Source organism: Podarcis gaigeae (assembly GCF_964106915.1).
Source record: "Podarcis gaigeae genome assembly, chromosome: 15".
Taxonomy (NCBI): Eukaryota; Metazoa; Chordata; class Lepidosauria; order Squamata; family Lacertidae; genus Podarcis; species Podarcis gaigeae.
In genome coordinates, this window is record NC_139692.1 from 20,972,336 (window position 1) to 20,996,484 (window position 24,149).

General features: G+C 47.4%; 1 protein-coding gene across 2 annotated transcripts in view; it reads left to right on the forward strand.

The window, feature by feature from the left end:
- The first annotated feature begins 11,532 nt into the window (after positions 1–11,532).
- The window catches only part of ABCG4 (ATP binding cassette subfamily G member 4), a 39,202-nt gene continuing 26,585 nt past the window's right edge, over positions 11,533–24,149 (forward strand). For both annotated transcript variants that reach the window (XM_083714010.1, XM_083714011.1), the window contains exons 1-2: positions 11,533–12,018; positions 16,620–16,858. In XM_083714010.1, coding sequence (XP_083570136.1) covers positions 16,630–16,858 — 229 coding nt within the window. In that variant the 5' untranslated portion in view covers positions 11,533–12,018; positions 16,620–16,629. The remainder of the gene's footprint in view (positions 12,019–16,619; positions 16,859–24,149) is intronic.

Sequence of the window (24,149 nt, forward strand, 5' to 3'; positions counted from 1 at the left end):
ATGTCAACGCTATACCTTTAAAGCACATTCCCCACCTCAAAGGATTCTGGGCCATGTAGTTTCCTCAAGCTTGCTGGGGATTTTAGCCCTGTGAGGGGTAAACTACAGTGCCCAGAATTCCCCAAAGGAGAGTATGTGCTTCAAATGTGCATTAAAGGTGTATGCAGCGCAGATTCCAAAGCTGAGCGGTACCTCCAAATGATAACAATAAATAATAATAACAAAATAAGCAAGTCACCCACCTCCTTCCTCTGTTTTTGTGGTTAAACTTAGGAAGAGTAATGGGGAAAGTGAAGGAAAAAAAAGCTTACATTTGAACTACAGTGGTACCTCGGGTTAAGTACTTAATTTGTTCTGGAGGTCCGTTCTTAACCTGAAAATGTTCTTAACCTGAAGCACCACTTTAGCTAATGGGGCCTCCTGCTGCCACCACGCCGCTGGAGCACTATTTCTGTTCTCATCCTGAAGCAAAGTTCTTAACATGAGGTAATATTTCTGGGTTAATGGAGTCTGTAACCTGAAGCGTATGTAACCACTCTACTGTACTTTGTTTTCACGCAAGAAGCAGTATTAATTACCCACTGGATTCTCCCCTGTGAATAAACCACCAGGGACAAAGCTGGCAATAAGCAAACTCCCCATGGCTTTTCTCTCTCTCTCTCTCTCTCTCTCTCTCTCTCTCTCTCTCTCTCTCTCTGACATTCAATGCTTACTCCAGCAGCAGCTTGGCTCCCGAAGGGGGAGTTTTCATGAAGATTCCTGGGAGGATTTTGTGCTGGCTTTTGAACAGGAAGAGGAAACAGTGTTCCTGCCTCTATGGGGGGATATAACCAAAAGGAACAGAGTGGAGGGAAGCAAAGAAGATATGAAGTGGGGGGGGAGGGAATGAAACTATGCTTGTATGCTGCCGCTGCAAAAGCATGTCTAATGCTATGGTGCCATGGGGCAGGGGTCACCTTTTCAAATACCCCTATAAGACCCCAGAAGGAACATGTCCACATCCTGCCCCACTTTGTACAGTTGCCGCATGTTAAAGACATACATACTGTACTGAATTGCATCCGAAACAGTGCTGCCAGAAAGAGGGCATGGGGAGCACAAGGCCAACAGGGTTAGATTTGTAAACATGCATCTACAGGCTCCTGCAGGTGACTTATTTCTGGAACATGCATCCTGATTTGTTTGCAGGTGCACCTTAAAGGTAAAGGTAAAGGGACCCCTGACTATTAGGTCCAGTTGTGGCCGACTCTGAGGTTGCAGTGCTCATCTCGCTTTATTGGCCGGGGCAGCCGGCGTACAGCTTCCGGGTCATGTGGCCAGCATGACTTAGCCGCTTCTGGCAAACCAGAGCAGCACACGGAAACGCCGTTTACCTTCCCGCCGGAGCGGTACCTATTTATCTACTTGCACTTTGACGTGCTTTCGAACTGCTAGGTTGGCAGGAACAGGGACCGAGCAACAGGAGCTCACCCCATTGCGGGGATTCGAACCGCTGACCTTCTGATTGGCAAGTCCTAGGCTCTGTGGTTTAACCCACAGCGCCACCCACGTCCCACCAGGTGCACCTTAGGTGGAGGTTAGATGATGCCCAGTCGTTATCGCGCATTCAGCCTGTATTCATCCTTATTTGTTTGCAGGAAGGTTCTACATTTTCCGATAAATAAATGGTTTATCTCACACTTTTCAACTGCAAAAAAGTCTGGTTCCTTTTTTTAAAAAGTGACTTCGTTGCACCGGGGCGACAGAGTGCTTTCAATCTGTTTGTACTGCAGAAACCTCACGGTTCTGTTATGCGACTGAATTTCCCCTGCAAAATACAGGCAGTCTGGAGACAGCCGCAGAGAGTTCCAGATTGCCAGTACCTGTAGCTTGTTAAATCTCTGCTCTTGCCACAAGAGGGCGCATTCAAGCTAGGATGGAAATTGCCTTGTGGCAGTGAACGGGGCCAAGGGCGTTTTGAAAATGGGCAAGTTTTCTAGATTCAGAGTGTTGGTGCTGACCTTTAAAGCCCTAAACGGCCTCGGTCCAGTATATCGGAAGGAGCGTCTCCACCCCCATTGTTCTACCCGGAGACTGAGGTCCAGTGCTGAGGGCCTTCTGGCGGTTCCCTCACTGCCAGAAGCCAAGTTACAGGGAACCAGACAGAGGGCCTTCTTGGTAGTGGCACCCGCCCTGTGGAACACCCTCCCACCAGATGTCAAAGAGATCAACAACTACCAGACTTTTAGAAGACATCTGAAGGCAGCCCTGATTAGGGAAGCTTCTAATGTTTGATGCATTACTGTATTTTAATATTTTGTTGGAAGCCGCCCAGAGTGGCTGGGGAAGCCCAGCCAGATGGGTGGGGTATAAATAATACATTATTATTATTATTATTATTATTATTATTATTATTATTATTATGTCCCTCGTCAAGCACCATTCTAGGGCTGGCTTTCCCTTCCCTGCTGCTCTGAATGCCTGCTTCACAGGCAGGAGGTTGCAATCCCTGGCATTTCCCGCCAAAATAGTGGCAATAGGAAATCTATGGCCCTCCAGATATTGTTGGACTACGACTCCCATCAGTCCTGATTGCTGGCTTTGGCTGGTCTGAGCAACATCTCATATCTGGAGGGTCAAAGGTTTCCCACCCGTAAAGTAGAAAAATCAGCCCATAGGGTGTGGTGAAGACCCTTCTCTCTCTGAGGCCAGTGGTGGCTGGTGTTCATTGGGATTATTGGGGTGGAAGGCAGGAAGCTGACAGTAGGTGGAGCCAAAGTTCGGAGGTGGTTTTAAGGTAGTGCAATGGGTGCAATCACACTGGGTGCCACTCCGCAGAATGCTGTAGAATGGAGTACAAGAGGTGGGGTGGGGAGGGGTGCAAAAACAATTTGAGAGCCCAAAGTCTGCCACTGCAGAGTTAATCACAGACAAGAGACAGCGAATGACAAGCAGAGCCAACTCATTCTAGGCCACATAAAGCACTATGATGGCCGATTAGCTCAGTTGGTTAGAGCATGGTGCTGATAACACAAAAGCCGCAGATTTGATCCCCGTATGGGTGCATATTTCTCAGGGACTGGGCAGAGGAAGAATGGTGGAGACCACCTTCCCATCCTGACCCTTCCAGGGAGAAGAAAGAGGAAGACAGTATAGATTTACAACAGGGGTTTGAGGGAAGTCACAGCTCAGAGACAAATGAGGGGGAAAGTTGGGAAATCATGGGAGAGCCAGAACAACACCTGGCTGACACCTGGCTGTTAGAAAGCATTCCAGACCCTCCATCTCCCAGAACCCGGCGAGTCTTAAAAGTAGGAGAGCAAAGAGCTCAAAGACAGAGGGCACGTAGCAGCACCGGTAGAAGTTACAAATGAGGAGGTGAGAGAGACGGGAGGTGGAGATTTACTTGGGACAACACCATTATCCAAGAAACTGGGTTCTATAGCCTCTCTCTGTAAAGACTGAAATAAAAAAGGACTGTAAGAAACTTCCCCTTGTCTTAATACTTTCCAGGACCAACAGCCAGGAGCTGCTGACAGCATCCTGACAATATTCCTGCATTGCAGGGGTTTGAAGAAGAATAGATGATCCACGGGATCCATTCCAACTCTACGATTCTATGCTGCTGCTTTAAATAGTCATGGCTTCCCCAAAGCATTCTGGGAACTGCAGTTCAGGGTGCTGAGAGTTGGTAGGAGGCCCCCTATTCCCTCACAGAACTACCATTCCCAGAGTACCCTTTGATTGGTTGTTAAACCGTTCTGAGAATGGTAGCTCTGTGAGAGGAATAGGGGGCCTATTCACAACTCTAAGTGCCCTTAACAAACCACAGCTCCTGGGAATCTTTGGGGGTAGCCATGGCTGGTATCCTGATGCTGATGATGTCAGTCAGGGATGACGTCAGTCAGAGGAGCCAATCCTGAACCTGAGGGACTGGAGGTCTGACTCAGTGTGAGATCTTTGCTTCTCTTTATGTGTTTCCAAGTTTGCTCACCAATCTCTACGCTCACGTCACTCAGTTTCCTCCCAACCTCCCCCCCCCCCCGCCTGTTTTGTTGGGTCTTTTTCATGGCACAGGGAAAGATTGGCAGCAGATGGTGATAAATTAATGCCACTCATTTTTCCATATGCCTTTTGTCTTCCAGGCAAGGTGGTGATGTTGGGTGAAGCAGATGACTCACAAGGGAATGGCAGCGTTCTGCCAATGGAGGAAAACCAGACCTCAGATTCTCCTCCTCAAATAATGCCCTTAACATATAGAGTTAGACCACATTTGCACCATACATACTGCTTTAAACAATCATAGCTTTCCCCTAAGACTCTTGGGACTTGTAGTTTGTTAAGGGTGCAGAGAGTTGTGAGAAGGCCCCTATACCTCTCACAGAGCTACGGTTCCCAGAGTTCCCTGGAAAGAGGGATCTGTTGTTAAACCACTCTGAGAATTGTAGCTCATGGGGTGCACAGGAGAAATCCCCTGCTATAAATAAGTCAGAAATTAAATCGTTAAAACGAAAGGAAAAAAGCGCTAAGGGAAATCACAAAGAAATTTTCTTTGCTCTCCAGCGCCATCTGGTGTTGCATGTTTAGAATGCATTCAGAGTGCTGGGTTTTTTTACTAATGTAGCTGAGTCCTGTGAGAGCTGCTTTTGGGGAAGGAGTTCCAGACCAGGGACAGGTGCAGAAACTGGAGAATCCCTTCAGTGTTAAAAAGAAGACATAAAAGCAAAATAAAACGAAGATGTTGATTAGAAAGACTGAGGTGGCAGTCATTTTTTTTTTATCTGCTCTAAAATTATATTTGCTTCCTTAAGTAAGTCATATTCCAAAGAAAACCTCTAAGTGGTTCACAGCATCTTAAAAATACCAAAAATAAATGCCAAATACAAAGAACGTGGGGGGAGGGGAATCCACATTTTAGTGCAGTGCAGATAACACTTAGATAAGATTTCCTCCTAAACATAAATAGAAGCTGGAACAACTAACATATGGGGACCCATAATAACTACTAGCAGATCCAAAATACAGCAATGCAACAGAAGCAATTAGCCTCACCCAGCAAATAGACACGCATGTGGAACTCTCACTTCTGCTTCTGTCTCCCCATCTTAAGCTTACACCAAAAGATGGAACAAAATGATGCACTCCCCACAGCTCAGTTGGTTAGAGCGTGGTGCTGATGACACCAAGCTTGCAGGTTCGATCCCCGTATGGCACAGGTGCACATTCCTGCTTTGCATTGCAGGGGGTTGGACTAGATGATTCTCAGGGTCCCTTCCAGGATTCCTGGAGCTCCCTCTGCTATCATCAGGGAGCACCCACAATACCCACAGAAATAACAAAACACAACAATGGCAGGAAGCACTTTCAACACGACTCTAAAGGGATCTCCACTGCCCTTTGATGTCACTGCCCTGTTAAAGACTATTGCAAAAGTATCACACGAGAAAGTGAAAATTAAAAGAAGTGCAAACGTGCAATGGAAATGGCTGTGACCAGCATGGTAATATAGTCCTGAGGGTGTTGTGGTGGGTTAACATTCATAATATGTCACTGCATACATTCAAAGCCATTCCTCTTCAGAAAGGTGGGAAAGTTGCGCTAAGGCAAACTTCACCAGCACAGGTAGCCCTCCTGATTCTCCCCCAAAGTCATATTGTCTGCAGCCTGAGAAAACAGGAGGACGACAATTTGATGATGTTCTGTAAAAACGGGAGTGAGGGAAACACGACTATTTTGGAGTAAACACCAAGGTTGCTTTCAAGCGACCTGTTTGTTGAGCAAGTTAGAGGGTTAGACGACGCCAGCTAATTATTGAGCATTCATCCTGATTTCAGAGGTGGATTTAGGGGGCGCGGAGCGGCGGTGCTGCAGAAGGGCATCTCAGCTGTGATGTAGACTGGAAGGCGAGGGGCGGGGGGGGTGAACTTTGGTGTCACACAGGGCCCCGCCAAAATCTGAGGCCCCAAAGTCCAGCACCACTGATTTGTTTGTGAGAAAGATAGATGATGTTGCATCAAGTACAGTGGTACCTCAGGTTACATACGTTTCAGGTTACATACGCTTTAGGTTACAGACTCCGCTAACCTAGAAATAGTGCTTCAGGTTAAGAACTTTGCTTCAGGATGAGAACAAAAATTGGGCTCCGGCGGCGTGGCAGCAGCAGGAGGCCCCATTAGCTAAAGTGGTGCTTCAGGTTAAGAACAGTTTCAGGTTAAATATGGACCTCCGGAACGAATTAAGTACTTAACCTGAGATACCACTGTAACTGTATCCCATGTTTCCCAGGGCATTTTCCCGTCAATTTCCTTCTTGCAAGTTGGAAAACAGAGAGTTATTAGACCTTGAAGGGTACAACAACAAATTTGGGTGGCACGCGTACCTATGGAAGGATAAAAAAAGGGTGCACAAGGGGTTCACCAGTCACATCTTTAAGGGCCCACTAATAGAGGTCTGGGACAGATATAAGAACATATTAGAGCCGAGAACACCACACTGGCTTTCTCCCCAGGAGTTAACAAGCGTTAAGAAAGTTAATATGGAAGAAAAGAGGGGGAAGTATGGAGAAATGGTCATAAATGAAGGAGGGAAGTGGAAAGTTAAACCATACGACCAGGTTAAAACGCTCACACGGGTGGCTCCACTACTTTCAGATAAATGAGATGTTTAAAGCAGAGGTGAAGGAAAGGGGCTATGAGGAAAAAGAATCAATATTTCAAAAAGAGATAATAAACAGTGAACATAAAAACCTCTCTAAAATGTATAAAATACTTTTGGAGTGGCACACGAAGGATGAGGAGGTGAAGTCAGTGATGGTACAGTGGGCGAGGGATTTCGGGTATAATATTCAAATGGAAGACTGGGAAAAGCTTTGGAGAGTGAATATAAAATTTACGGCCTGTATGTCACTTAGGGAAAATGTGATGAAGATGCAATACAGGTGGTATATGACACCCGTGAAATTGGCCAAGATGTACAAGGTAGACAACAAATGTTGGAAATGCAAACAAAAGGAAGGGACATTTTACCATCTATGGTGGGAATGCAAGAAAGTTAAAAGTTTCTGGGAGGAAGTGTACAATGAATTGAAAAAGATGTTAGGCTATACTTTTGTCAAAAAACCAGAAGCTTTCTTACTTTGCATTATGGGAAAGGATATTAGGAGAAAGGATTACAAACTCTTCCAGTATGCGGTCACGGCAGCCAGAATTGTGTTAGCTCAGAGATGGAAGCAGGAAGAAATCCCAACGGTGGTAGAGTGGAGAGCAAAATTAATAGAATACGCCGAGCTGGACAAACTAACAGGGAAAATAAGATACTTAAAAGATCAAAATTTTATTGAAGACTGGGGGAAATTCGTGGGTTATCTGGAGAACAAATGTTTTGTAAATACAACGTTAGTGGCATTTAAAGAGGCTTTGTAAAGAGCTAACAAGTATTGTTTAATTGAAACAATGTAAAAAAGGAGGTACGAATGGCAATATGAAAGGATGGGATGTGACTCTAAGACTCAAATACGAATGAATGTCAACATCGCTGAAGGAAGTCCAAAATGATAAGAAATGTCGAAACTCGAATATAATGTATATATAATCGAACTCAATAAAATTTTAAAATGCAAAAAAAAAAAAAAATTTCCTTCTTGCAAAAAGTCCAATTTGAGGTGCGAGGTGAGAGTGGATTTGTTAAGCAAGGATGCCAAACCAGCTTTAACTGTGCAGCTTAAATTTGCCACCCATTAAAAATAAAACTTACGGGAAAAATTGTAAGGACTAGATATTCTGCAAAGCACAGTGACAGTTAGACCTCCGAAACGCATTGTCTTAATTTGCTCAGTTACTATGTAAATTAGCAAGTGGAAATGTGATGCAAATTTGTGCATTGGGTCTTTTATGTTCCAAGCATAATGGCCCTGTGTGGAAACACTCCATTAAGATGAGAAACTCATAGAGCTGCAGGTGGAGTCAGGAAATGACAGGTGGCCCAGCCACCTGCCCATAGGAACAAACTTAAGGGAAGGGCCATAGGTCAGTGGGGGAGCATCTGTGTTGCATGCAGAAGGCCGCAGGTTCAATTCTTGGCATCGCCAGGTAGGGCTTTGAAGAGGCTCCTGAGTGAAACCCTGGAGAGATGCTGTCAGTCCCATGAGAAGCGTGTGTTTGAGAGAAGTCGCAACTGTTCACTTGAAGCTAAAAAAAAATGTGAAGTGACACCTCAGTTTAAGGCTGGTTTAGGAAGACTTGCGGGATGCGGGTGGTGCTGTGGGTTAAACCACAGAGCCTAGGACTTGCTGATCAGAAGGTCAGTGGTTCGAATCCCCGCGACGGGGTGAGCTCCCGTTGCTCGGTCCCTGCTCCTGCCAACCTAGCAGTTCGAAAGCACATCAAAAGTGCAAGTAAATTAATAGGTACCGCTCTGGCGGGAAGGTAAACGGTGTTTCTGTGCACTGCTCTGGTTCACCAGAAGCGGCTTAGTCATGCTGACCACATGACCCGGAAGCTGTACGCCGGCTCCTTCAGCCAATAAAGCGAGATGAGCGCTGCAACCCCAGAGTCGGCCACGACTGGACCTAATGGTCAGGGGTCCCTTTACCTTTACCTTAGAAAGGCTTGGTTTGAAGAAGGGGGAAGTCCTGATAACGTGTTAGCTAGGGCTTCTTTCCCCACCCACCACCCACCCCTAGGAAGAGGCAGAAATCCAGTGGAGACATTTCTCCCACCCTTATGACGGAATTGCATTAATGATCAAGTCTGCAGACTAGTAGAAGGAAATGGCCACTCTTCTATGAATGCCCAGAAGCCCCTTCTAATTCAAAATGTGTGGTTGCTTGGCAAACTCTGTGCATGCTCTGATGCACTTCCTCCTGTTTCAGTGGTTTTGTGGTGTCCCCTAAGGTTCAGGTACAGGAGACCTGTGACCCCTCCAAATGTTGGCGTCCAGTTCTCATCATCTCTAAGCACTGGCCATGCTGACTGCAAAGGCTGATGGGAACTGTAGTCCAGAACACTGGTGTCCAAACTTTTTTCAAAGAGGGCTAGATTTGATGAAGTGAACATGCGTGAGGGCCAGCAAAGCTTTTTTTAGGATTGAAGTTGTTGAGCCTTTTTAAGGATTTTGCCCCAAAGTTGTTGAGCTTTTTATAATGCTGGGCAGGCCAGGTCTTCCTGTTATATACCTGCTAGTATTGGCAGGGCATCTGACCCACACCTGAATCTCATAGCTCTCCTAGCGAGAGTCTGCCCACCAGATACCAGGCACGCTACTATTCAAATTAGGCCCCAGTGTTTTTGTTACAATCCGCTTCTAAGTAATAAATTTTAATCTAGAATTTAAATTCTTAAAACTTTCTTATTTGTTGATTCAAGCAAGTAAACTACTGCTCTCACTTCATTACAAACAGTATTTCTACCTGCAACACACCTCAGCAAACCTGCTCCTCTTCCTTTCACAGATATTTTGTTGCCATTTGCAACTGTAGCTGCCTCTGATTAGTTATCATTTAACTCTTGGGGGAAATAATTAGCATCACACATCATATGCATGGAAGTTGCCAAACCAATTAACCAGCAAGAGGGATTACTGTTAATAGCACCAGTTTTCCTATAACTTGATATTCCTGGACAGTTTTGATGAACTGCAAAAGCATTTTTGGTTTGCCTTTGGTTGCCACCCTGGAACTTTTCTTTATTAGTGCCACTTTGTTTTGTATGATTCCTTGCAAATGAAGGAAAACAACTTTTTTGCTTGTATATGTTGATAATATAATTTTGGTTACTGAGGACAAACAAGATCGTACAAAAACAAGATTGGGTGCAGGCCTGGCCAGGACATAGGCAACCTGACTGTGAGAAAGGTGACCTGTGTGCATGCTTGCTTGCTTGATTAACAGCTTTTGGGAAATTCCATGTCAGGAAGTAGGGCAGGTGGGCACCCTATCAAATGACAGGGCAGGAGCTACACGGAGCAGGGTCTTTTCACTGGTGGTGCCCATTGTATGCCTCGGTCTTTCCAGACCTGCTGTCTTTTGGAACTTTATAATTTAGGAAGACTTTGGAAGAACTGGTTGACAAGTCTTATCAGTTGCTGACGTACTGTATGAGTGGATTTTATTTGCTGCTATTCTGGGCTTCTGGTGCACTAGGGTTTACAATAGAGTTGGCCAGGATGCCAGAAGGGATACAATTTACGAGCTTTCTCCATTATCTACACAGCAGGGGGTGTTCAGTCAACAGCGCAAAGGCTGAGCTGAAGCATTTCCTGCTGGTTACCTGCTTTCAGCAATAGGAGCCAGACTTTGGACATGCCTGCTCTAGAATGTTGTGGGACTACAACTCCCAGCACCCCCTTGGCCATGCTAGCTGCAAGGGCTGCTGGGATTCCAACCACATTCTCCCTATCACTGCAGCCAACTGGAGAGTTTTTTCTTGCTTTTAGGAGCTTTTAGGGCTGACTGCTGTTTTTAATATTGTATTTTATTTTATTTTTAAATGGTTCTAATCCACACTGGCACCTCATGGTGAAGGGAGGGTAAGAAATAATATGACATTTATTTCATTTAATTTCACAAAATGTATATACTGAGTCTTGAAAAAGAAAAAAGACCCAAATCTCAAAGCAGTTTACAAAAAGAATGGGCATCCTCCTCTTTCTCAAGACAATGAAGTCAAACTTTTGGAGAATCACAGCGGCTGCTGTGGCTGCAGAGACTGGTATCTCGCTCCTGCATTGTTTTTGCAGCATTAGCAGCATCAAAGTTGACCTTTCCGGGGCAAGCCTGGGCAGTGTGTATGACCAAGATGATAAGACAATAAGACGGATGTGGTCCAAAGGAAAGGAAAGCAATACACTTGATATCAGCTTGGCTGCAGGAGTTGCCGGAGGAGAAACACAAGACGCCATCCAACAATATAATCACCAGTATAACAATATAACCATCAGTAAGAATAATGACAACAACAATATTAATTTTATTATTTATACCACCCATCTGGCTGGGTTTCCCCAACCACCTGTTAAAAACATTCAGAAAATAATTTAAATCAATGACAAGCTAAAAAAAAAAAAAGCTGTTATCTTATTTTAAAAGTGGAGGCCAGGGGAAACGTTCTAGCCCTCTCTGCAGAGGACTAGGAGCTTGCTGGGGTTTTTGTGGGGGCGGCAGGAGCGCCCCCTCGAGGAGGAAGCGTGTCGCGGGGGCCTGCCGGGCTGCAGTTCTTGGCATGTTGCTTTTTTCCTTCCTCCTCCTCCTCCTCTTCCTCCACCAGCCCTCCACTTTTTAAGAGCACAGCCGGCTGGTCCCTTTAAGGGGAGCTGTTATGCTGGCTGGAAAAGCAGAAACCTGACTGGAAAGCCCGGCCCAGCAATCCCTCCCTCCCTCTCCCCCCCCTCCGGCCCGCCCTGCTAGCTGGTGCTTGTGACATTCAGCAAGGAGGGGATGAACCTGGAGAGACGGAGGAGCCGGCGGCGTCGGGCTGATGGAGCAGAGAAGAGCCCTCCCCACTACCAGCCGGGGCAGAGGGGCTGCTAGGGGGCTGCTGCTTGGCTGAGAAGTGGGGGGCTGGCTGGCGTCTCCCCCCAAGCCCAAGCCCCACCACCACCTTCCTCTGAGAGGATGGAGAAGGACGGCTGCAGGAGCTGAGAGCTGCCCTCTCTCGGTCTGCTCTGCAGTCACTTCTTGGCAGCCGGGCTGGTCCTTGCCCTGCCCAGCCCATCGCAGCAGAGCATCCTTTGGGAAGAGAGGAAGAGAGAGAGAGAGAGGAGAGCCCAGGACCTCCGTCCATCCCTCAGCATCCTTTCCCTTTTGTCTCCAAAAGGAGGGGGGAAAACCGCTGCTGCTGCAAAGAGAAGAGGGAGGGGGGAAGAGAGAAGAAGAAGAAGACGCCAGCACCCACCCACCCACCCCACATGTCTGCAGCTTGGGGGGTGGCGGCAGGCAGGACCCACAAGCCCCGAGCACCCCGGCAGGAAAGGGGAGCTTTCTCTCCGTCATATCCAGACACGAGGGGGCTGAGCCAGCAATAAAAAGGAAGAGAAGAGAGCGAGGTGAGTCTGAACTAAGGTGGGGGGGGGGAGGGGACGAAGTAGGCAGCATCTTTTGACACCCTCCCCTCCCTCTTCCCTGCTGAAAATCGAGCCCTTTTATTATTGGGGGTGTCCGTCCTCCCCATGCACTGCTTGAACTGAGGCTGATGTTGGTGTGGCACTGAGATCAGTGGCACTGGGGGGGGGGTCATGAGAAGCCCTCCCCCTCACTTATAGGGGGGCAAGGAAGAAGGGGTTTTTTTGGGGGGGAGATTAATAATAATAATAAATTTTGAAATCAAGGTGAAATTGAGGACCAGCCTGCCTGTCCTTCCTGGATAGCGCAGGTGGAGAGACTGCTCCCCCCCCCCCCGCCACCGCCTCCCCCTATCTCTAGTGCAGCAAACTTTTTGGCATTCCTATTAGAAGGTCCTTGTGTGTTTGATGTGGGGGGCGGGGCAGGGGGGAGAGGATTTATGGTCTGAGTTGGCCTAAGAGTTGCCCTCTCTGCAGGATGCTCTTTTGGGATGCAGCAAATTTGGGGAGGCAGGTGGAGAGAAGAGAATGAGGGTGGAATTCTCAGTCCTGGGAAGGGAATTCATTCTGGTAGCATCAGGAAAGACTGAGATGAGCTTCAGGGGTGGGAGTGCATTTTAATTTGCCAGAATTTCTCTCTTTCTCTCTCTCTAACACACACAAACATCAACTTCCCATCCTGTAGTTTTGGAAGATTGTGGGAAGGGGTGGTGGAAATGTGTGGTTATGATGGCTGCATTAATCTGGTTTAAAAGGGTTATTATTATTATTATTTTATTATATGCACATATAAAATATCCTACCCAAACCCAGAAGACTAGCAATTCTGATGCCCTAAAAATGCCTTCAGAACTTCATTTGTTTTGTTTTCAAATAATTGCCTCAACTGGAAGCCATTAAAAAGAAAATTTGACTATCCAACTATCACTGCACCCGAAGGGAGGGGGTATTTCAGAGATTTAAACATTTGGATTATCAAAAGATTATCACTACTGGATCATGTTTTTGGAAGCCCCCACTGATCTTGGTGGAACTTGTCTTCCTAGGAAACATGCAAAGAGCCAGGCTTCACTTGTTAAATATCTCAAATGCAGAGGGAAAATTGGGAAGAGGTGTCCAAAATCCATAGCTGCCCCTCCTCTAGGGGGCACTGTTTTGGAATTCCACAGGATGGGGAAATTGACGAGTTTTCAGTAAAGAGCAGGCAAGATTTACAGGAAAAGGCCAACTGGCCTGTTCTTGAATAGATCCGAGATCAGATTGCAAATAAGCAGTGCATCTTAACACCATTTGCTGGCTTAACCAGAAATAAAAGAGATCCCTGAAACATGATCACATGTGGTTTGAAACCTGTGGGGAGAGAGGGTCCTTAGGAGACCAACCCACACTTCTCACCCCATTTCAGTGGCATTTCCGCCCTCCTCTAAGGAATATTTAGACTAAGAAAAATGTGCGTTTGTGGTATGGATGCTTTTGTATTGAGGCCAGGGGGGGATCTTGATTATGTTTTATTTATTTATTGGTGGGGGAGGGAAGGAAAAGGACCCTGGGAGAAATAGACAGCGCCTTGTGGTGCTTCTGATGTCAAGGACAGGTGCCAGCCCAGCCCCAAAAATGAGGCTGCTTACTTCTCTGTGCCTCCGTACTGCACAGGAAACTGCAGTGATCAGAAATGTGGGTTAAAGAATTGCAAGGGAGCAGAGTGGGCTGAGCCCAGAGGGGAGGGGAAGGGGGAAGAGGAGGGTCCCACAGGCATTCTTCTGCCCACCCACGGGTGCACACTTCCCCAGAAACCTGCCCAGCTCTCTGCTTATTATTACCCCGTAGGGTCCGTTTCGAAATCCAAGCTTCCAGAACAGGGAGAGGAGGCCAGTTCTTGTGGCCTGTCTACCTGCAGCCAAGCATTTTTGATGTTTTGCCTTGAGAGCTGATGGTAAGAGCTGACTGTACCACCCTAGCCTGCCTTGCTTGCACACCTTCTCCGCTGCACAGTGCAGCCTGTTCCTGCACTACAGCTTCTTCCATTGTGGCACCTTTTCTTTCTTTCTTTCTTTGCCCCTGGATTTGAGCGGCCAGCTCTGCGTTCAATTCATAGCAAGGATGGAGCCTGGCTGTTGGCGCAGGCTAGGCTAGATTTTCTGCTGTGGCTGCAATCTATGGGAATTGTTCAACAGTTTTCCTTTGAGGCTGTTTTTGTCTCTTCTTTATCTGCAAAATCTCTCTCGGGTGCTGGAGGGTGGTGGGGACGAAGGGCGAAGGCTGGGGAGCCTTTTGGTCATACATTTTGCAGACTCCAGACGCAATTGCACAACAGCCCGGCAATGGAACAATCTTTCAGGCACCTGGGTCCATTCGCACAATCAAATTGCTCTTGTGCGGCTGGGCGTTGACTGGGGCTCCTCCACTCAGTGGTTCTCAGATGCCAACCAACATCAACTCAGTACTTTAATGTGGCAGCACCAGTTCTTTGGAACTCCCTGCCGATTGAGATTAGGCAAGTGCCTTTGCTTCATTGATTTTGACGCCTGCTAAAACCCTTTTTGGTTTCGACAAGCCTATCCAGACATGTAACTTTATTGCCTAGGTTTGTTTATTTTGTTAATGTTGATTTTAATCTATATATCGATCACTTTATTGCATTTGCTGCTTTAAAGTCTGTTTTAATGAATATTTTATGCCATTTTCACTTATGGATTCCCCCCCGGTTAAGCGGTATATCAATTTTGAAGACTAAAAAATAGGTGCACCTTTGTAACACTCTGCTTCTAATACAAATGATGGCTGTTCTCCTCACCTTATGCCAGCCTTATATCTAACAGCTCACTTGGTCACCACAGGCGACCAGAAATTGCATGCAGGTGAACGCATGGAATTTCATTCAGGCTGCCAGAGGAAGAATGGACTGCTCCATTACACTTCCACTTGGGAGAAGCCTACAAGAAGGTTTCCCCAAGCTTTGAATTGCAGACTCTCCAAGTGTCCCTATTTTCCAGGGACGTCCCTAATTTAGAAAAGCCATCCTGGTTTCTGATTTGATCCTGGAATGTCCCACTTTCCCTTAGGATGTCCCTCTTTTCACTAGAGAAATGTTAGAGGGTATGGTAGGATGTTCCTATTTTCATTGGATAAATTTTGGAGGGTATGGAGTTATCTGATGGCAATCCTGTATAGGGAAGTGTTTTTTTTTTAATGTTTAATGTTTCATTATGTTCTTATATATATATTGGAAGCTGCCCAGAGTAGCTGGCACAACCCAGTAAGATGTGTGGGGTATAAATATAGTAAAAATTATCAGTATGGAATGGGACATCCCTATTTTCATCAGAGAAATGTTGGAGGGTATGGAATCACTGAAATATTTTTAATGCCTGCTGTCTAGTTTTTGCCCTGCCTTTTCCCAGTTTGTTATCTGGGTTCTGTGAAGTCAGGCCAGGACGGGTTGTGCCTGGGAAAACGAGAATACTCCAAGGGCCAGGCAAAAAGGCCTGGATAGCTGCATTTGGGTCTCAGCTTTTCCACCCTGATTTAGGAGAAGCCCTGCCTCTGTGTCATGGGCAAGATGTTTTCAAAGCGATAAGGGGGAGCTATGGACTTCCTTGGGACCTTTGGTTATTTCTCTGCAAAAAAAATGGCCGGCGCTCTCCTCTTGTTCTTTTCCCTAGTTGGCAGAGAGGAGATTATGATACCTGGAGGGGGGGAATTGGGGACACAATGGGAAGCAGGAGACCATTTCTGTTCTGCTGCCTCAGCCTAGGAGCTGGGCCCAGGAGGCAGTAGAAAGAATAATAATAGGAGGCCTATGCATTATTGAAACACGAAGTAAGTGACTGCTGGCTTTCAGACCGCTGCTGCTTCAAGGGATGGGGTGGGCAGGGGAGGTCATAGGAGCAAGCAGGTGTCTCTGTGCAGGGAGGAAAGATGGCCCATAGCTCAGGGGTCCAAGGCAATCAGCCTTCGCCATCTCTGGTCACAAAGATATCGGGAACATCCAGCGAAGCTGAACCCTGTACTGACAGGAGGAAGCCTTTGTCCATGCTTAAACTATGGAAGTCGCTTCCACAAGGGGCAGCAATGGTCACTAACTTGGGCAACTTTGAAGAAAAAATCAGAATCTCCGTTCTTGCAACTTGAATCCATTAGTTTGGGTCCAACCTTCCAGAGCAGGAGAAAACAAGCTCACTCCCTCTTCCATGTGAGATATTTGAAGGTGGCTATCGAGTCTCCTCTCAGTTTCCTCTTTTCTACATTCTTCTTATGTAGATGTAGAATCCAGGGATGAAGAGCTGTCAAGAGTTAGATCATCTATCTAAGAACAGGAGGTGGGAACACAAGAGACTTATTCATTACCTTGCTGTTACTGTGAAATATTTATAGCTGGCTAGGGGTGAGCGCTGTTGCACTCAGGGCTTCCCATGGGCATCTGAGTGGCCACTGTGAGAACAGGATGCTGGACTAGATGGGTCATTGGCCTGATCCAGCAGCCAGGCCCCTCTTATGGGCTCATGTTTTGGATTTCATAAGAGAGTGAGTAAGTGAGACACTTCTAGCCCAACAGCTTCCTGATGCCTCCATCCCTTTTTCTGCAGTTCAGTGGCGATGGCCGAGAAGAGCCTTGACCCCGCATGCGTCTCCATTGCCCTGGAGGACACGGTGTGCAATTCCGGCTCGCAGGATGCTCCCCTCCTGACCACCCACCTGAAGAAGGTGGAGAACCACATCACGGAAGCCCAGCGGTTCTCCCACTTGCCCAAGCGCTCGGCTGTGGACATTGAGTTTGTCGACCTGTCGTATTCCGTCCGGGAGGGCTCCTGGTGGCGGAAGAGAGGTAGGATGCTCTCCTGGCTTTTGTGCACACGTGTGAATCGAGGCCCACTGCTTTTCCTCTAAGTCTTTCCTTCCATGGCCCCTCGTGGTGGCTCTGCATGTGCAAACATCTATGCACACGTGTGCATGTGTGTGCATAGATGTGATGTGCTGGCGTCCCTCTTAAGCAGGAATATAATGGGAAGAAGCGTGTGGAGAATTGTGACTAATGTACCAAACTAAGCTACATCTGCCTCTGAGTCACAGGAACAGCCTGGCCTGCTTACTGGCTAGTTAGGACATATTTCTTGTCTTCTCTTTCTTCCTGAATGCGAACTGGGAGGCGTCAGTGTTTGCTTAAGTGATATAAGAAAGAAGACCTGGAACAAAATGTTGCAGCATGGAGTGTTCCCATTAGTTGGGACACTCCCTTCCACCCCCCCTGCCCCATAAGTCAGCCACCATTGCATGCCCACCAAGCATGCTAAGTCCTCATTAGACTGCTGTTTTGGGGTTCCCGCCTTGAGGTTTTCTCCCTGTCCAAACTTTTTTCAAAGAGGGCCAGATTTGATGAAGTGAAGGGCTGTGGGGGCCGACCAAAGTTGTTGACCTTTTTGAGGTTGTTTGGGGATTTTTTTGGATTTTACCCCCGGGAATAAACTGCCACAGGGGCCAGATTAAACTGATTGGTGGGCTGGATTTGGACATGCCTGCCCTATAGTTTTATTGCGGGTTTGTTTGCTTTTTTTCAAATCTTGGTTTTTCTTTAAACCGGTTGAGCATGGGTGGCGCCATTTTTGGCTACATAAGCATCAGCACTTACACCTGAACTTCTGAAATCGAGGGATGGTTCCTCATGTGCAATGGAAAGAGAAGGGACTAGAAACTGAGGGTGGTGAAGGGGGGGAGGAATTGGCAAAAGCACAACTGCTCACTTTTGGAACCCTCCAAGAAAGAAGATCTTTGTGAAGGTTCAACAGCAATTAGAGGCATTATGTTCCCTTGTAAAACCCGCTCGTCTCTTGCCCAGCTTTCTGGGAAAGGAGACAGCAACGTAGGTGATGAGAGAATTTAGACACTTTGGTGGATTTGCTTGATAGCTTGAATCTAAGCTCTTGCAAGCAAGCCTTACAAGACCTTAGCTATCACCTACCTGCCAACGCCAGTGGATATATTAGCTTTTGTAAACAAGGATGTTGGCAATTAAAGCTGCCATCTTGTGCACATTTAACTTGGGAATAAATCCCACTGAACTCAGTGAGACTTACTATTAAGTAAATCAAATCATAGGGTTGGACTGTAACCTAACCAGTAGCTGGTTCAGTGCATAGCACTTTTCATCTTGTAACCTACCCCGGGACCTCAGGGTGAAGGGTGAGATGATGATGATGATGATGATGATAATGATAAAATCCAATGGGATCCATCCAATGAAACTGAAGGATGGGAGACTCAGGACAGACTAAAGGAAGGCCTTCTTCTCTCAGTGCATAGGGAAGCTGTAGAATTTGCTACCCCAAGATGTAGCAATGGCTGTCAATGTGGGATAGCTTTTAAGGGGGATTAGATCATTTTAAAGGGGAATTAGACAAATTCATGGAGAGTAAGGCTATCAGTAATGACCAACGGCAGCTGCATCACCTCTAGTATTAGAAGCACCATGCCCTCCTGTGGCACAGTGGGTCACAATATCTAGCTGTCAACTGGAAGGTTGGTGGTTCGAGCCCAGCCATGACCGGTTTCCTGCCTTGCAGGGGTTGGATTAGATGATCCTTGGGGTCCCTTCTAACGCTACAATTCTATGATCAGCAACTGTTGGAGAGGGCAGTTAAGCTCATATTCTGTTTATAGGCTTGCCACAATGGTTGGCCATTGGGGTGGGGAGGGTGCTCTATGAGGAACGTAGGACACTGCCTATCAGAGCATTGATCCATCTACCTCAGTGTTGCCTGCACTGACTGGCAGCAGCTCTCCAGGCATGCAGACAAGGGTCTTTCCCATACCTGCCTGGAGATGTAGAGGATTGAACCTGACACCTTCTGTGCACAAGGCAGGTGGTCTACCACTGAGCCATCCCCCTTCCCCTAAACGGCCCCTTTGGTTTGATCCTACTACAGGTCTCTTCTAATGTTCTCATGTGTATTGTTTTTAACACTTGATTGGAAGCCGCCCAGAGTGGCTGGGGAAACTCAGCCAGATGGGCGGGGTATAAATAATAAATATATTATTATTATTATTATTATTATTATTATTATTATTAGTCCAAAACTCTCAGCTTGTTCCTCCTTTGCCATTTAGCCAACCATTTGGGGAGCAGAGACCCTTGTTTTGCATGCAGGAGGTCCCCCAATTCAATCCTTGGTGTGCCTTGTTAAAAGAAGCTACGCTCCATGTACATTACAGATTTAAAGAACCATAATGCCACTTCAAAAGCTATGGTTTTTGCCCAAAGGATCCTGGGAGCTGTAGTCTGTTAAGGGTGCTGGGAAACCCGCAAGCAGGACCTGAGCATCCCATTGACTGGTATTCAGAAGCATTTCTGCCAGTGGCCATGGAGGCAGAGTATCACCATCCTGGCTAGCAACCGCTGATAGCCTTCTCCTCCATGAACAGAGATGGAGCGCTACAGGTCCCCAGCCCTTGATCCACCTGAGCCCTGTTCCCACACAGGGCTCTGGCATTTTTGCACAACCCACAATGGCGAGAGAGGTCCCACATCCCATGAAGCTCCAGAGGCAGGAATTCTGCCTCTGGGATGGGGACTCCCCACCTGAAGGCATGCCTTGTTCTGCTCCGTCTCCCCGAAGATCGGAGGCCTTGATGCCAGGCAAGAACACATGATGATAAGGAGATAAATTTAGCATCTGTTTCCTGCCCCAGCCACGGGCATCTTTCCCTCTCTTTCTCTGAGCTCTCTGGGGAGCCCGGTCCTGCGTAGGCGGCACCGTTGCTCCGCGCATATAAATCAGTGCTGCAGAAAGCCGGGGGAGGGTTATGGCAGGTGGGAGGTGGTGGTTTGCCTTAATTAGCTCCTCTGCATGGAATGCCAATCACCAGGTCCCCCCCCATAGCAAAGCCCCCAAAAGAAGGCATTTTCTTTGGAAAGCATAAGGTCAAGAGCACGCCAGCACGGGGCAGCGCCAAAGGGTGCTGAGCTCAAGGAAGGGAGCATTGGGAGCATAGGAAGCTGACTTATACGGAGGTCACATCCACACTGTACATAAAAGTGCATGATTTCTCCCAAAGAATCCTGCGAACTGTAGTTTGCCGGGGGGGGGGGGATCAAAGCTCCACGGGGCAAACCGTAGTTCCCATGATTCTTTTTTTTTTTTTGTGGGGTGAAGCCTTGTGCTTTGAATGTATGGGGCAAATGCAACCAGAGTCAGACCATTGTTCCATCTAGCTCCATGTTGTCTATGCAGACCAGACATTGACTTTCCAGGGTTTCAGCCATGCTGGCATCTTCTGAATGCCAAGCAGATGGTCTGCCACTGAGGAGTCGTCAACACCTGTGCTTGTCTCATGCTTAAAAATCACAGGTCCAAGCGGTTTTGTCTTTTCCCCACTGCCCCCCCCGAAAGCCTGCTCTATAGCGCTTAATCAGAACACACAGCAATTCATGGAAAACCCGATTGCCGTTTACTCCAATTCAATGCTGGGTAGCACCACCAGGGAAGTGCCCAAAGTGTGCATGTGTGCGCACACTCTATTCAGAAGCACGTCGTTCTGGGGAACCACCTGTTAATCCTTATCCACTATTGCAACTTGCGTAGGCGACCCCATCAAATGCACTTGCTAGCCACGCACGGTACCCCAACCAGGGCTTTGAGCGCCCTCCTGGCTTGGCCATTCATCCAGGACTGCAGACAATAGAGCAATAAGGAAGGTGCCTCAGTGGGTGACAGTGATAGGCTGCCTTTGGCTTGGCAGGTTACAGCTTGCGCAATCCTGGACTCAGCGGTTCCCCCCTCCCTGTCCCCGAATGTTTATCCCATTGCTTCAGCTTTAGGGAAGAGGGAAAGGATGGCTTGATAGACAGCGGCCAGTTCTCTATCTGCTGAGCCCAAAGGAGTTTGGCTCTGCCTTAAGCCAGTAAGATCCAGGTTAATCCTACTTGGGATTGACTTTGTGGAGCCCTTGAGGAAGCAGCTTCCTCCACTGTCCCCGATAAACGCTGAGCGTCAGCTGGATCCCATCTCTCCCCCTAGCCCGGGTCAAGTTATCTGGGAGAGATTTGACCCCTTGCTGCATGCCATCCCTAAGGCGAGAAGGCTGGTGGGAATAATTTGCGTTTTGTGTAAAAAGCTTGCCTGTGCTTGCCTTGACGGTTGTATGACCCCCCTTGTCCATGCTGTGCTGTGTTGCTTTTTAGGGCAAAGGCCATAGCTCAGCGGTAGAGCATCTGGTTTGCAAGGAGAAGGTGGCAGGTTCAACCCCTGGCAACTCCAGGTTAGGGCTGGGAGAGACTCCCTGGTCTGAAACCCTGGAGAGGTGCTGCCAGTTAGTGCAGGCAATACTGAACTTGGTGGGCCAATGGGTTCGAATCGGGACAAGTTCCTGCGTTCCTGGAAGAAGTCCACTGACTGCACCCTGGCAGCTCAGTCAGTAGAGCAGAAGACTCTCAATCTCAGGGAATGGATTTGATATCCCGCTTTATCACTATCCGAAGGAGTCTCAAAGCGGCTAACATTCTCCTTTCCCTTCCTCCCCCACAACAAACACTCTGTGAGGTGAGTGGGGCTGGGAGACTTCAGAGAAGAGTGACTAGCCCAAGGTCACCCAGCAGCTGCATGTGGAGGAGCGGGGAAGCAAACCCGGTTCACCACATTACGAGTCCACCGCTCTTAACCACTGGGTTCGAGCCCCATGTTGGGCAAAGGATTCCTGCATTGCAGGGGTTGGACTAGATGGCCCTTGTGGTCCTTTCCAACTCTACAATTCTATGATTCAAGCCAGGGGTAGGCAACCTAAGGCCCGTGGGCCGGATGCGGCCCAATCGCCTTCTAAATCTGGCCAGCAGACGGTTCGGGAATCAGGGTGTTTTTACATGAGTGGAATGTGTTCTTTTATTTAAAATGCATCACTGGGTTATTTGTGGAGCCTGCATGGTGTTTTTACATGAGGAGAATGTGTGCTTTTATTTAAAATGCATCTCTGGATTATTTGTGGGGCATAGGAATTTTTTTTTTCCTTTTCTTTTCTTTTCAAAATATAGTCCAGCCCCTCACAAGGTCTGAGGGACAGTGGACCGGCCCATGGTTGAGGGGGGAGGAGAATGAATTCCTATGCCCCACAAATAACCCAGAGATGCATTTTAAATAAAAGGACACATTCTACTCATGTAAAAACATGCTGATTCCCGGACCATCCGTGGGCTAGATTTAGAAGGCGATTGGGCCGGATCCGGCCCCCGGGCCTTAGTTTGCCAACCCATGTTCTCAGGCAGGGAGAATTCCTGACCGTCTCTGGAGATGCTGAGGACTTAACCTGGAATTTTTTGCATGCAAAACCGCTGAGCTTCAACCCTTCACTTGAGATTGCTATTCCTGCACACTGCAGTATGCGTGCAGAAGGTCTGAGTTGCACTGATGGCAGACTTCCCCAGCTGCAAGCAAAGACCCTTGTCTGGATTAGTGCAGAGCCCCCTGGGGAAGGAGGGGTAGAGGAAACCCATCCCCACTGTTCTGTGAAAGGTTTGGGGGAGGTGCTCTTTCTTTCTGGGGGATCAGGCCCCATCAACCAGACCCTGGTCTTGGCTGAAAGGAAGACGAAGAGAAAGCAAACCTTGTCGAGAAAGATGCCCTCTCTGGCATTGCCTGAGCTGAGTTAGATTTGCAGCAGCTGAGCTCAAGGCAGGCGGAGGTTACTGGCAGTCAATGAACTCGAGTAACCACACTGCTCTGCGCCGCAATCGTGTCTGAGTGGCAGGCCAGCGGCATCTCTCTCATGCTGCGGGGGGAGAGAGTCCTTCCTATTTTTTCCCTGGGTTTTCTTGCAATCGCTCGCAGATTAAAATCTACTGGTTTGTTGTTTTCCCCTTCCCCCCAGTCCACCTCTTTCCCCCTTCCCCCTCTTCAAACCAAAAAGAGGCATTGCCTGCATGCGTGTAGCTCAGTGGTTCTGTGTCTAAGCTCTGGGGCTTAGTCTGAAGTATAGGGTTTTGCCCCAGAACCTGTTTTCAGTGTTGGGGCTCAGCTTTGTCGAGGAATGGAGGCTGGGAGGAACGAAGAGCTTTCTTTGAGGATGTGCAGAGCGGTTTCCTTATGGCACTGCATAGCGACAGACATCTGGGGGGTTGTCAGAAAAGAGGATTTGGGGCAGGCTTTTGCCCAGGTGACAAATCTGTTTAGGAGGTTCATGGCTGCAATATATGCAGCAAGCAGTTACACACACACACACACACACACACACACAGAGAGAGAGAGAGAGAGAGAGAGAGAGAGAGAATATGAATTTTTATTGTATTGTGGAGTTGCTGTGAAATGAAGTGATAATGAAGTAAATTTCTTACCTCCCCTTGAAGTGCCTTGATTCAGAATGGAAATAAATACAGATTCAGATTTCCAGTCACACACACACACACACACACACACACACACACACACTTCAAATCCAATTTCACTGATTTTTTTATTATTGTTATTATCTGTTTTTCACCTCTACGTTCTCAGCATATGAGAATGGCTTGGGTGCAAATTTCCCCACTTGTTTTTGCAGGGTTACTGTGCCAGGATCCCTTCAGAAGTCAAGATTAGCGAGGCAGAGAAAGAGGTTTTAGAATGCAGGGGATGGGATCTGCAAGAGAGATCAGATTAGGTGGATTATAAATCTGCCATCCTCCTAACCTACTGGACTTCCCTAGCAAAATGCTGGCAGGGATATTTGTGCTTAAATGCCCCTTCCTTCCTGTTACGTGGCATGACTTCTCACTGAGTACAGTTCCTTGCGCAGAGGTGCCCAACCCACCACTGATACAGTTTGTCATTGAAAGGCATTCATGTTCAGCTGTTAAAATTCCAGATACCATTTCAAACATGGAACAGGCTCTGGCAAGGAAAGCTTTCCTAGGCAAACTCCTAGAATAGTAATAGATCCCTTTCCAGCCTAGTCCCCTGCAATAAGCTTTACTCGCCCCAGGTGACCAGTTGGGTGACTGTTAATAAACCTGATATAACAATTATTGTGAAAACATGAAAATATTTGGGATTGTGTCTTTGATAATGTTTCCCTCCAGTCCTGGGTTTCAGCATTCCATACCCTTTAAATGCCTCAGGTGGGGGTTAAGGGTCTCTCTTTATAGCATTTTGGTTGGA